The sequence below is a fragment of the Manis pentadactyla genome, chromosome 12 (assembly GCF_030020395.1).
Source record: "Manis pentadactyla isolate mManPen7 chromosome 12, mManPen7.hap1, whole genome shotgun sequence".
Classification (NCBI taxonomy): domain Eukaryota; kingdom Metazoa; phylum Chordata; class Mammalia; order Pholidota; family Manidae; genus Manis; species Manis pentadactyla.
The window spans coordinates 81,664,596-81,678,850 of NC_080030.1; the positions used below are offsets into that span (position 1 = coordinate 81,664,596).

Consider the following 14,255-nt stretch of genomic DNA (forward strand, 5'->3'; position numbering starts at 1 on the left):
GTGAGTGTCTTGTAAGCAGCATATGGATGGGTCTTGCTTTTTTATCCATTCTATTATTCTGTGTCTTTTCATTGGTGCATTCAGTCCGTTTACATTTAGGGTGATTATTGAATGGTATGTACTTATTGCAATTGCAGGCTTTACGTTTGTGGTTACCAAAGGTTCAAGGTTAGCTTCTTTACTATCTTACTGTCTAACTTAATTCGCTTATTGAGCTATTATAAACACAGTCTGATGGTTCTTTATTTCTCTCCCTTCTTATTCCTCCTCCTCCCTTCTTCATATGTTGGGTGTTTTGTTCTGTGCTCTTTTTAGGAGTGCTCCCATCTAGAGCAGTCCCTGTAGGATGCCCTGTAGAGGTGGTTTGTGGGAGGCAAATTCCCTCAACTTTTGCTTGTCTGGGAATTGTTTAATCCCTCCTTCATATTTAAATATCTGAATGGTAATAGTGTTGGATACAGTAATCTTGGTTCAAGGCCCTTCTGTTTCATTGTATTAAGTATATTATGCCATTCTCTTCTGGCCTGTAAGGTTTCTGTTGAGAAGTCTGATGATAGGCTGATGGGTTTTCCTTTGAAGGTGACCTTTTTTCTCTCTCTGGCTGCCTTTAATACTTTGTCCTTGTCTTTGATCTTTGCCATTTTAATTATTATGTGTCTTGGTGTTGCCCTCCTTGGATCCCTTGTCTTGGGAGTTCTGTGTACCTCTGTGGTCCGAGAGGCCATTTTCTCCCCTAGTTTGGGGAAGTTTCCAGCAATTATTTCTTCAAAGACACTTTCTATCCCTTTTTCTCTCTCTTCTTCCGGTACCCCTATAATGCGGATATTGTTCCGTTTTGATTGGTCACTCAGTTCCCTTGAAATTCTTTCATTCCTGGAGATCCTTTTATCTCTCTCTGCATCAGCTTCTCTGCGTTCCTGTTCTCTGTTTTCTAGTCCATTAATGGTCTCTTGCATCTCGTCCATTCTGTTTTGAAGTCCTTCCAGAGGTTTTTATTTCTGTATTCTCCTTCCTTAGTTCTTGCATATTTCTCTGCAAGTCCATCAGCATGGTTATGACTTTTGTTTTGAATTCTTTTTTCAGAAAGACTGGTTAAATCTATCTCCCCGGGTTCCTTTTCAGGGGACTATGTAGCAGATGTTGAAGCTGTCTGGGTTAGTCTTGTCTGGATCAAATTTTTTTTTGCCTTTTCATGTTGACAGGTGCAGTGGTGAGCTATTGGCTTTCTGTCAGCTGGGAGAGCTAAGGCTTTCCACTTGCTCCTGGCCTCTTTACTGGGACAACTGCGACCCCTAGTGGCTTGTGTTGGGCAATTGCATGTAGACTGGGTCTCTGTATCTTGCCCAGCCCGTATGGCATGGAGGAAGCTCCCTTGCTGTGGGTGTTGCCAGCCTCAGGCCGCAGCTCTGCTATGGTGGGGCCCCGGAGGGGTAATGGACGGGGGGCTGTTTGGCTGTTTACCTCTGTGAGGGGTCTCAGAGCTGTTGTCCAGGGGGTTAGTGCGCCCAGAGTTCCCTGGAATTTCCAGCAGCTGGACTGTGACCCAGTATGTTTTCGTCCAGCTGTGGCATCTCTGTCCCTTTAAGACTTTCAAAAAGCACTCGCTTTTCTTTGTCACAGGGGCGCCGGCTTCAGGATCCGCTCACGGGTCTTGCTGTCCTGTTTCCCTAGTTTCCAGCACTCCCCGCATGCACTGTTTCTGCGCTCTGGTGCGGATGGCTAAGGCTGGGTGTTTAGCAGTCCTGGGCTCCCTCTCCCTCCCCGTTCTGACTCCTCCCGCCGGGAGCTGGGGTGAGGGGCACTCGGGTCCCGCCGGTCTGGGGATTGTGTCTTATCCCTTTCACCAGGCGCTGGGTTCTCGCAGGTGTGGATGTAGTCTGGCTGTTGTCCTGTGTCTTCTGGTCTCTCTTTTAGGATTAGTTGTATTTGTTGTATTTTCAAAAATACATATGTTTTTGGGAGGAGATTCCCACTGTCCTACCCACGCCGCCATCTTTGCTCCGCCCTCCGTTTAAATACTTTTAATTTCCATTTCCCCTTGGAGCCTCTCCTCCCTGGTGTGGAAATGCTGCACTGAGCGTGGGCTGTGTCTAAACTCCTGGGTGTTGGAGATACTATCTCCCTTATTTCAAAATCAGAGCATCCTACTTTGTAGAAGCTTTGCATTCTCCACAGTCCTCCTCCTGTCTCTGCATTTTCTCATTGATGACAAGGTCTCTGTTGGCAGCCGCACCCAGAGGGTGGCGCTCAACGTGGGGCAACTGGAAAGTCCCATACTTGCCAGTTGCAAAATACCCTACGTCACAAAACCACATGCTAATCACTCCTTAGCATAAGAACCAATCAGATCTACTAAAAATTGCCATGCTAATGAAGCACGTATAGCAGCACCAATCAGCACAGAGCATGAGAGCTATATAAGCTGGCCCCTTCGTTTAGTCTGGGTCCTGCCCGACACATTTGTTTCACAAAGAGCTGAAGATTAAAGCTTTCTGCAGAAGAATCCTGCTGTTGTTGCGTGCTGTTCTTGCCGGCGAGGACGGGGCGCGCGACAAGTGGTGCCGAAACCCGGGGACCAGAACATCACCGGCACAGGGAGGACCCTTCAGACATCTGGAGAGGATTCAGAACTGCAGGATTGAAGAAAACCCGTAGTGGTAAGTTCCGAGAGATGCGCTTTTAAGGGTAGGGGCTGATGGTTCTCGGTAGATAAAGAGACACTATGGGAAACGCGCCGTCATTAGTCACAGCGCTGCAGACAGCGCTCAAAGAGCGAAATTTGAAGGTCTCCAGCAAAGTCTTAGGATCTTTTGTGAAGGAGGTAGACCGCGTTGCTCCCTGGTTTATCTGTTCAGGGTCCCTCTCCATCCCGAGTTGGGACAAGTTAGGGAAAGATCTTGATAGAGAAGAAGAAGAGGGACACTTGAGAGGAGGCACTAGACCACTATGGAAGCTGATTAGAGCTTGCCTGCAAGATGAAAAATGTGAAAAGGTGATAAAGGCAGGACAGAGAGCTTTGACAGAGATCCAAGAAAGCATGTCAGAAACGGAACGGGAGACAGAGCTAGCTCGCGGCCGAAAGAGGACCGCTAAAATGAAAGTTAAAAAACCCCAGAGTGAGGGGGAAAGTCCACCCAGGGCAAAAGTGAAAGAGCCCCGAGGAGCAGGTGACGACCACCTCGGAGAAAGTAGCAAGTACCCATGGGAAGAGTTGAGAGAGCTTCAACTCTCCGACAGGGAGCCAGAGGAGGAGCTCATATCCTCGGAAGAGGGGGGAGAGACCAGGACCGTGAAATGCGGAAGTGAGAGAACTAGCAAGGCTGAAAGGCAGACCAAAGAGAAAATGAAAGGGTGCTCTCCGTCGCCCACTGCTCCGCCACCTTATGTGAGCGGTACACATACTTTCTGTCACCCAGATACCATACAAGCAATTAAGCAAATGTTCCCTGTGTTTGAGGACAACGGGGTACGCTCCCACCAGCCCCTGAGCCATAAACAAGTTAAAGATTTAGCAGAATCCGTTCGGGCTTACGGAGTCAGTGCTAACTACACCTTAGCACAGATTGAAAGGTTGACAGAGACAGCTATGACACCTACAGATTGGCAGTATGTGACTAAAGCATGCCTTACTAGCATGGGACAATATATAGAGTGGAAAGCGTTGTGGCATGATATCAGCATGACCCAGGCACGTGCAAACGCTGCCGAAGGGCAACCCGTGTGGTCGTATGATATGTTGACAGGCCAGGGACAGTGGGTGGCCAACCAGACCGCCTTCCCCACACAGGTGTACGCACAAATAAACGCGTGCGCTGCTAAGGCATGGAAAGCCCTCACTAACAAAGGGGAAGTGTCAGGCAATTTGACAAAGATTATCCAAGGGCCGAGCGAGCCATTTTCAGATTTCGTCGCTCGCATGATGGAGGCCGTGGGTAGAGTATTTGGGGACCAAGAGCAAGCTATGCCCCTGGTGGAGCAATTAGTATTCGAGCAGTGTACCAAAGAATGCAGGCAAGCGATAACACCCTGGAAACAGAAGGGGATGCATGCTTGGCTAAAAGCCTGCAGAGAAATAGGGGGACCACTCACCAATGCGGGCCTAGCCGCGGCTATATTACAAAGCCACAAACAAGCCAGAATTACCAATAAAAATATTAAATGTTTTCAGTGTGGGAAATTAGGACATATAAAGAGAGAATGTAGAAGCCCAACTTTAGAGCACACAACCCAAAAGACCCCTGGATTATGCCCTAAGTGCAAAAAAGGCAGACATTGGGCCAATGAATGCCGATCTGTTAAAGACATAGAAGGGAAACCCTTAGAGCTGCCAAAAAACGCCCAGAGGGGCCCCCGCCGTCATGGCCCGCAAATATATGGGGCAACCAGCACACAAGTGTCATTCGGGAGCAACAAAGCCCCCCAAGGAGAGCCACTCCAGGTTCCGCGGGATTGGACATCCGTGCCACCACCAGAATAGTGTTAACTCCGCAGATGGGAGTTCAACCTATTCCCTCGGACTTCAAAGGCCCTTTACCACCAAACACAGTTGGATTACTCTTGGGGCACTCTTCTGCTGCCTTAAAAGGCCTTGTAGTCCACCCCGGAGTTATTGACCAAGACTATGAGGGACAAGTGAAAATTATGTGTTCAGCCCCCAGAGGTATCTACCCCATATCCCCAGGAGACCGCATAGCCCAGCTTTTAGTGTTACCTAGTCTCCACGCCAATTACCCTTCCATCGCAGCGGAGAGAGGAGAAAAGGGTTTCGGCTCCTCCAACTACAATTCAGCTTTCATAGTATTAGATTTAGCAGACAGACCAAAATTGACCCTCAAAATAGAAGGAAAAGGTTTTGAAGGAATCCTAGATACTGGAGCGGATAAAAGTATTATTTCTGCAACCTGGTGGCCCTCCAAATGGCCTGTAACACAGTCCTCACACTCTTTACAAGGTTTAGGATATGAGTCTAGTCCTACCATTAGTGCCAAACCATTGAGATGGCAAGCGCCTGAAGGGCAAGAAGGTACAGTTACCCCTTATGTGCTCCCACTGCCAGTCAATTTGTGGGGGAGAGATGTTATGCAAGGCCTAGGCCTTAAACTCATTAATGAGTACTCCACCCCTGCCCAAGGCATGATGATGGATATGGGATACATCCCTGGCAGAGGGCTAGGGAAACATCAACAGGGACGCGCGGAGCCTATCCTACCCAAAGTAAAAAATGACCGTCACGGCTTGGGTTTTTCGTAGGGGCCATTGAAGACGCCATGCCCATACCCTGGCTTACAGAGGAGGCCATATGGGTTCCTCAGTGGCCCCTATCCTCTGAGAAATTGGAAGCAGCTCACCACTTAGTACAAGAACAGCTCCAATTAGGACATTTAGAACCCTCTGTATCTCCATGGAATACGCCCATATTTATAATCAGAAAAAAGTCAGGATCATGGAGATTGCTTCATGATTTGAGAGCAATAAATGCTCAAATGAGGCTGTTTGGACCTGTCCAGCGAGGACTGCCACTCCTCTCTGCTCTACCCAGAGAATGGAAAGTAATCATAATAGACATCAAAGATTGTTTTTTCTCTATACTCCTAAATACCAAAGATAGGGAAAGGTTTGCTTTTACCCTGCCAGCTATTAACCATGAACAACCCGACGCCAGATTTCAGTGGAAAGTCCTCCCTCAAGGGATGGCAAATAGCCCCACCATATGTCAACTGTATGTTCAGCAAGCGCTAGCACCAATCCGCGAGAACTACCCCAAACTAAAAATTATTCACTATATGGATGATATCCTTCTCTGCTCCCCACAATCAGCAGAGGTAGAAGAGGCCTATGTAAAGCTCACTAAATCCCTAGAAACTTGGGGACTGAATATAGCCAGTGAGAAAGTCCAAAAGTCTAGTATTAGCAAATTCCTAGGAACCACTATTTCCACAGATGTTATTTACCCCCAAAAGCTTGAGATAAGACATGATCAGCTGCGAACCTTGAATGATTTCCAAAGACTCCTAGGAGACATTAATTGGTTGCGGCCATTTTTAAAGATACCTACCACTGACTTGAAACCACTGTTTAAAATCCTAGAGGGGGACTCACAACTAACACCTCTGCGCTCTCTTACGCCTGAGGCAGTACAAGCTATCCACAAAGTAGAGCAAGCCCTTATGACAGCACAATTGAATAGGATACAATTAAATGAACCCTTTGAGTTATGCGTCCTTCCTACTCCGGGACTGCCAACTGCTGTCCTGTGGCAACAAGGCCCATTGATCTGGGTCCACCCCCAAGCCTCTCAAGTTAGAACTATAGAATATTACCCAGCTGCCATAGCCAATCTCGCTCTGAGGGGAGTAAAAAACTCATTAACACATTTTGGGAAAGCTCCAGCAACAATCATAACCCCTTACAATATGGAGCAGATACAAACATTATGCGCTATGAATGATGATTGGGCCATACTTGCTTATAGCTTCTCAGGAACCTTTGATAACCATTTCCCAAAACATCCCCTCCTCAATTTTGCCAAAACTCATCCCCTAGTGTTCCCTCGGATCACTAGCCAAACCCCGTTGCCACATGGAGAAACAGTCTACACAGATGGATCCAAGACAGGTACAGGTGCCTATGTCCATAATGGCGAAGTTGTGACAAAAAACTATACACCCAATACTCCACAGATAGTAGAATGCCATATAGTTTTGGAAGTACTACAAACCTTTCATGGACCTTTAAATATTGTGTCAGACTCTAGTTATGTTGTTAATGCAGTTAATTCCCTAGAAGTAGCTGGACTGATCAAAGCATCAAGTTCGGTAGCTACCCTGTTCAAACAAATACAATCACAATTACTCCTTAGACGCTCTCCTTTATATATGACCCACATTAGAGCACATTCAGGCCTTCCCGGGCCTATGACCCAAGGCAACCACTTAGCAGACCTTGCAACTAGAAGTATAGCTTTCCCTCTGCTAGACCCTGTCGCCACAGCTTCAAAATTCCATTCACAATTCCATGTCACTGCTGAAACATTGCGCAAGCGCTTTGGCATAGCCAGAGCTGAAGCTAGGAACATTGTTCTTAGCTGCCAACATTGCTCCAGTTTTCTTCCCACACCTCATGTTGGGATCAATCCCAGAGGTATTAAGCCTTTGCAAATTTGGCAAATGGATGTGACACACATTTCTTCCTTTGGGAAGCTGAAATACGTACATGTGTCTATAGATACGTGTTCGGGAGTCATCTTTGCCTCCCCATTGTCTGGAGAGAAAGTTTCCTATGTCATCCAGCACTGTCTTGAGGCTTGGAGCGCATGGGGGTTACCCCAAATTCTCAAAACAGACAATGGTCCAGCCTATACCTCTACCAAATTTGCTCAATTTTGCCATCACATGGGGATAAAACATGTCACTGGTCTTCCCTACAACCCGCAAAGTCAAGGGATTGTAGAGCGTGCAAATCGCACTCTCAAATCCTATTTACTTAAACAAAAAGGGGGAATTGAGGATGTACCCCCCACACCAAAAACAGCAATAGCCCTAGCACTTTTCACTATAAATTTTTTGAACCTGGATGCTAGAGGCCATACAGCAGCAGACCGCCACAATCAGTGGCCAAAAGACCCACAGGAACTAGTGAAATGGAAGGATGTATTATCTAACCAATGGAAAGGCCCGGATCCAATTATAATGAGATCCAGGGGAGCTGTATGTGTTTTCCCCCAGGGTGAAGAAAACCCCTTCTGGATCCCAGAGCGCCTGACAAGGAAGGTCCTGGACAAAGGAGATGACCTCTCTGTGCCTACTGATCCTGCTCTCGTCGCTGGGAACCCCGAATCAGGGAGTACTGAGATGGGGAATATTGTCTGCCTTTCCTAAGCCCATGCCCGTCCGCTTCAATGCAGCGGTTTTTCCACGTTTTTTTACTTCCAACTCTAGCATAAATCTGCCATACCTGGCAAAAGACACCATGACAGCTCCTTTGGGAGAAAACCGATCCTTTGTAACCGACGGATCATTATGTTTCACCACTAAGAATCTAACCAACTGTATCTCCCTAAAGCAGAGAAAATATGGCTGGTTCAGTGATCCAATAACGGGGATCGTGCTTGGGGGGCCCGAGAACCTAACGATCCCCCAGAATGTTCTCTGGATCAATGGAACATTTGTAGACCCTCCCGGAGGCCTTAACTCAACCACCAGCCTCCGTCAACCCAAATATGCTCCCCACTGCTTAGGTGATTATGAGGGAGAACCATGGCCCTGGACAGACTGCCAGTCAGCTACAGTGACTTGGGCAGACACACACCAGAGGTTCACTATCTCCCCAGATATGACCGAAGGTAGAAGTTGGGGAACAGCAATGGTAAAAGATAGCAATTACTCCCAGCCTATGAACAGGAATCCTTTTCACAAATGGATGCTGTGTGGCATTAATGGCTCTTGTACAGACCTGTCCCCACTATCCGCCCTTTTGGGTGGAGGAAAAGGCGTCAGCTACAACATGACCTATCAGTGCTATACTGATGTGAAATCCTCAAGCCCTACCACTCGTTTCTGTTCCCCGGTCAATTCTACGCAGGGAGCCCCCAAGCTCCCCTTCCCACCAGCTCCAGTATGCCTTTCCCCCCCATTCCTGTTTATCTTGTCCAATGATGGTTTTAACTCCTGTTCCAATACCTCCTGTTTTCTGTCTCAGTGCTGTGATGCACTTAACTTTACCAATGCCTTAATAGCCCGTATTCCTCGTTGGGTCCCCGTCCCAGTAGACGCACCTAATACCATGACACTGTTTCGAGAGAAACGCGACTTCGGTGCTACAGCCGCTATAGTGCTTCTAATCTCCATAACCGCAGTTGCAGCCACCGCAGCTGGCATAGCTTTAGACACCTCTATCAAAACAGCTACAGAACTCAATAACCTTGCGGAATCAGTATCCTCTGCCCTTGACCATCAGTCCACGCTTGATGGCAAGCTGAAAGGAGGAATAATGGTCCTCAATCAGCGAGTAGATCTAGTGGAAGAGCAACTAGATGTGCTCTGGCAGTTAGCCCAATTGGGATGTGAGCGAAAATTTCGCGCTCTCTGCATTACTAGCATACAATATAAAAACTTTACGCGAGCAGCTAATCTGTCACGAAGCCTGTCCCAGTATCTTTCAGGAAACTGGTCCCAAGACTTTGATGGAGCATTGGAAGAGCTACGGCGAGAAATAATCCACATCAACTCCACCCGGCTAGATATCTCCGTAGCAGAAGGACTCTCTTCCTGGTTCCACAGAGCTCTCTCCCACGTTAAAGAGTGGGCGGTCATGGCTGGGATGAGTGTATTCATGCTTGGAGGTCTCATGCTCCTACTCTGGTTGTTTGTTATGCAGGCTCCGTGCCCGACATAGGCAAGATAAAGTAATCCTTGCTCAAGCCTTAATGGCGGTAGATATTGGCGCCTCTCCCCAAGTATGGCTCAACATGCTCAATAAAGAAGCTCAGCTTTAGCTTGAGGTAGCCCTTGCACCCTGAGCCCTTGTGGCATTGCACCAGGCCCGGGTACCTTATCGCTTACCTGCAGCTTTCCCTAAGAAACTCGCGGTGCAAGAGGGTCAAAGAAAAGGTCCAAGACCCTTTGTACCAGGCGGTCCCAACGTCTGCTAGAGGATGCGAGGCAAAGCACTGCAAGAGGTTTTGGACCCCTCTGAGAGACACGCCTGACTGCATAGGGGTAGATGCCCAGAGACCCCTCTCCAAAAAGGGGGCATCAAGAAATGTTTGCTGGAGGTCAGGCCTCTATCCCACCTCAGCTGACAAGTTCCGTCCTGAGCTTCTATTAAACAAAAAAGGGGGAGATGTTGGCAGCCGCACCCAGAGGGTGGCGCTCAACGTGGGGCAACTGGAAAGTCCCATACTTCCCAGTTGCAAAATACCCTACGTCACAAAACCACATGCTAATCACTCCTTAGCATAAGAACCAATCAGATCTACTAAAAATTGCCATGCTAATGAAGCACGTATAGCAGCACCAATCAGCACAGAGCATGAGAGCTATATAAGCTGGCCCCTTCGTTTAGTCTGGGTCCTGCCCGACACATTTGTTTCACAAAGAGCTGAAGATTAAAGCTTTCTGCAGAAGAATCCTGCTGTTGTTGCGTGCTGTTCTTGCCGGCGAGGACGGGGTGCGCGACAGGTCTCCAGACATGTTTCCCCCAGTTATTACTGCCATTGCCAGTGCCTTTCGCTCTTGCAGATAGTAGGTCTACTAAGTGTACATAGGGCGGGTTGCTCCTTGTGGCCACCCCTGTCTCAGCAGGATCATCACCACTGGCAGTCTCCTGCTGAAGCTCCTCCTGATACTTTAAAAGACTGTGCCTTTTAAGGTTGAGTGTGAACCCACATTATTGCTCAAAAGTCCTGAAATCCTCAGCTCTTGAATTTTCCCTTATTTCAGGACATCATTTCCTTGCCTTTTTCTTGGTGTCAAAGAAAGTATTTTGAGTGCTCAGTTTTCCTCCAATGTATCCCACTCACATGATTTTTAACATTCTAACCTGCTTCTTAAATTGGTCCCTTTCCTTTTCTGCTTGTAAATCTAATATTACTAGCTGAATTTAATATTTTTCCCCTTATTTGAGGATCTAAATAGTTATTTTTCTTACACACGTCTGGAGGCTCTTTCTGTTGATCCCCCTGTCTCTGTTTCTGCCTAGAATGGGAGGAAAAAAGACATGGGTTTGGGGCATCCTTCAAATGCAAATATAATGGGATGTTTTGCTTTTCTTGGTGTTGAGGAACTTTGGCAGAAACCCCAAAGTTCCATAAAATAATGTCTGTGAAGGACTCCCTAAAGGGAGGTCCTAGACTACCTACGTTGGGCAAGCTAAGAATACAGAAGCCCAGTTCTTCCAACATGAATGCTTACCCACTTCTAGCCTAATGGGGGTGATGGCAGAGATGCTGGGGAGAAAGGGCCATTCCAGAGGGTCATCAGTGGGCTGTGCAGAGCCTCACACCTCCATGACGAAGTGAAAGTGACCTTGAAAGAACTACTGTGAGAATTTGTCACGTGTTCCCTGCATTTGAGGAAGAGGAAACTCTTGCCGGTAGCAAACCGAAAGAGAAGCTGAGGCTGGAACCACTTGCCTAGCACCAAGGAGAAAAAGAACTTCTATGGGGGTGAGGTTCATATCCTCTGATGATGGGGAAAGGAGGCCTGAGATTCCTCATGGCCCAGGGGTCCTGTGGTGGAGAACCAGCCTCTAGTTATTTTAAATTAAAAGTATCTCCATCTTCCTGAATGGATGAAGGGACCCAGTAGAGAACATTCGGTATGGTCCATAAGAACTCCAGTGGCAGAGCTAGGTAAAGTTTAAACAAGTAAACATGTGAAAATGAGTCATTGACAACAGTAATGCCACTATAATCAGAGGTCCCTCGGAAGTATCAGACACATACACACACACATTTGATGGGCCTACAGCAAGAATACAGTTGGAGGCACACCTACCATTACCTAAATAATTAAAAGTGTAAATAAAGCTAATAAATTGTTGAATAACATGTTTCATCTTCCTACCTTAAAAATATAGCTTCAGAATCATCTGGAAGACCAGGGTCAGATTTATAATTTTTAGACTACTCTAAGCTCCATGGCAGAAGAAGGCAACATGTTGGGGGGGTGGAGGTTGCCAGCGCCCAGTCTTCTGCCTAGATCCCTCACCCCTGATTCCACCATCCAGCACAAGGAGATCCAGGTGCATGCATAGGAAGCCCCAAGCCCAAAGCACCAGGCTCCACCCACTTACACCCCAGCAAAATGTCACCCCTGGCCATCCTTTGGGCTTAGGAGTGCATGCAGCAGGTGTGGCCTACTCTTGGAAGACAGACCTGGGGAAGAGGCCTGAGCAGGGACTGGAAAGCAGGGTCAGGGCCCCTTGGAAAAGAATCCCTGGGTCCCAGGACTGAGAAGGGATTTGGAGGGGGCGCTCCTAGTCCCCCAGCAGGGACTAGGGCAACATTAGAACCTCAGCCTCTCCTAAACTGCACAGACCACGCCTCTTGTTGATTCCCTCTCCCTCTTGGCTCAAGGTCAAAGAGCTCAAAGACCTCATCTGACAATTGAGAAAGGGAGTCAGTGGTGTGGAGGTTAGAGCCAATCACATGACCTCCCCATTACAGGCTACCAACCCGAATCAGGCCCTTAAGCAGAAGAGGAAACATCAGTAGAATGAGATTTGGAGGTTTGACTATTACCCTCAACTGGATATTTTAATTTCTGAAGTGAGCCTGTTCTTCCTTTAAGAGTGCCCAAAACTCTAGGACTTGCTTGAAGGATATTTTTCAAGGAGTGTGGAAGAACAAAATCGAGACCCAGTTTGAAGGCAGTCATCAGAAAGAAAAAAATTTGCTTCGGCTCCCGGTTTCTTGCACCCAGTTTGTTCACTACACCAGTTACATGTGCATCACATCAGGAGGTAATGGTGTGCAGGAGCAGAGAGGTTTAGGAGTAGAAACTTGGTTCTGATTGCCATCCGAGGATGAGGGAAGGCCACCGCACAGGTGCACAACTGCTTAGTATTAAAAATGCTGTGTGATGAATGGCCCAAAGCACTTGCTCAGAGCTGAATCATGGCCTTACACATGATTATCTAAGCATAACTTCATTAGTCTTAGTGAACTTGGCCTGCTGCCAGTATATCCCAGAACAATCTTTCTTAAAGTATCCATGGGGCAACCCCCTGTTTACGACCAAAAGCAGAAAGCAAACCTCATGAAAACCTCCTGATATGCCTGAATGTTATTATTGGATCTTCTTCTTGCAAAGTGGCTTAAGTGGAAAAAATTTTTATATACCAATTTTTTATATATCAATGAAGGAGTCTTTGATGTGTGACTTAAAATCTTTGCATAATATTAATAATCATTATAAGTGAAAATGACTATTTTAAATTACTGCTACTTGGCATGTGCTAGTTAACACCATGCATTTAAATCCCTTCGGTTTGAATTATCATCCCTCCCTCATTGTATCTAGGAGAAATGGCCAACTAATACAAATGAGATTCTTTATTGTTTACACATATTTTGCCTGTAACTTTTGGCTGAATGACACAGGTTGTTGTCCTTTTGCTGAAGTTATCTGGAGAGCAACTTTACACTGTTCATCTACTGCCCAGTACTGTGTACAATGACATGCCTGCACTGCCAGCATTACTTTACCTAAAGACACTGTGTCTGCTGTTGTGAAATTATTCCTATACCTGCCCAGGATATTAGGGTTTGTTTGGGGTTTTTTAGCATCATATGCAGTATATGCTGTGTTTACTTTCTGTATCACTGAATCACATTCCTAAGCTTTTGCCTTGCTCATCAGGAACTGAAAGAAACTAGAGACAGAATAACTATAATATATTTTAAGTTGAGACTGAGTCACATTTGTTAATACTTCCAACATATGTGCTATCTAAATCTGATAAATTATGAACAGAAGACTAGAAAGTCTCAATATTGAATGAGCTATAAAATCATGTAATGACATTCATGAGTCTATCTGGAAATAAATGGTTAGATTGGAGGTTCAACTCAAGTAATAATGGGTGTAGGCATACTGACCTTTGTACTTGTTTATATGGATTGTTATTTGCTGTCCCTGGACAGAGCAATACAGCATCATTCAAGGGTATTTGAGGAGAGTGGTGTGAGGATCAGAACTATGTGTGGTGCATGTACTCACTATGTATTACTCTATTACTATAATAAAATTAAGTCTAAAATACGTTTTAAAATACTCTAGTTTCTTCTTTACACTTTAAACTCTAAAAAACCTAATTCCTACAGAGTATTCTAAACACAAACATTATTTTCTATTCCTTTTCAGCCTTTCATTAAAAAGAGCCTCCTTATTGTCTTTTGCATGTTTTCTGGACTGCTAAACAGAAAAGAGCTGAGAGAGGGATGGAGCAACCACAGGTAAAGGGAGCACAGGGCTCTGTGGCTTGAAGTGCGTCCACACTACAGCTAGGGAAGGAGGAGAGCTGAAATCACAAGGGGCAACTCATGCTTTATTTATCACAAGGTTCAAATAATAGAAGCCTGTATAAGAGCTTGCATAAATCCAGTGTAACAGGATTACACCAACAAGTTGGTTGGTTAACTGACAAAGTTAAACCAAAAGATCATAAAAAATGATACCTGACACATACCCCACATTATTCACTTTGACTAAAAACATATAATAACACATTAATTGACCAAGACTTTGGTCTAG

General features: G+C 46.2%; 1 protein-coding gene across 1 annotated transcript; it reads left to right on the top strand.

Annotated features, from left to right (window-relative positions):
* The first annotated feature begins 271 nt into the window (after positions 1–271).
* LOC130679833 (igE-binding protein-like) lies at positions 272–10,161 on the top strand. Its single transcript, XM_057489345.1, has 2 exons — positions 272–4,167; positions 9,125–10,161. The coding sequence occupies exons 1-2, from the start codon at positions 2,723–2,725 to the stop codon at positions 9,126–9,128; spliced, it is 1,449 nt and encodes a 482-aa protein (XP_057345328.1). The 5' UTR covers positions 272–2,722; the 3' UTR covers positions 9,129–10,161.
* The last annotated feature ends 4,094 nt before the right edge of the window (positions 10,162–14,255 follow it).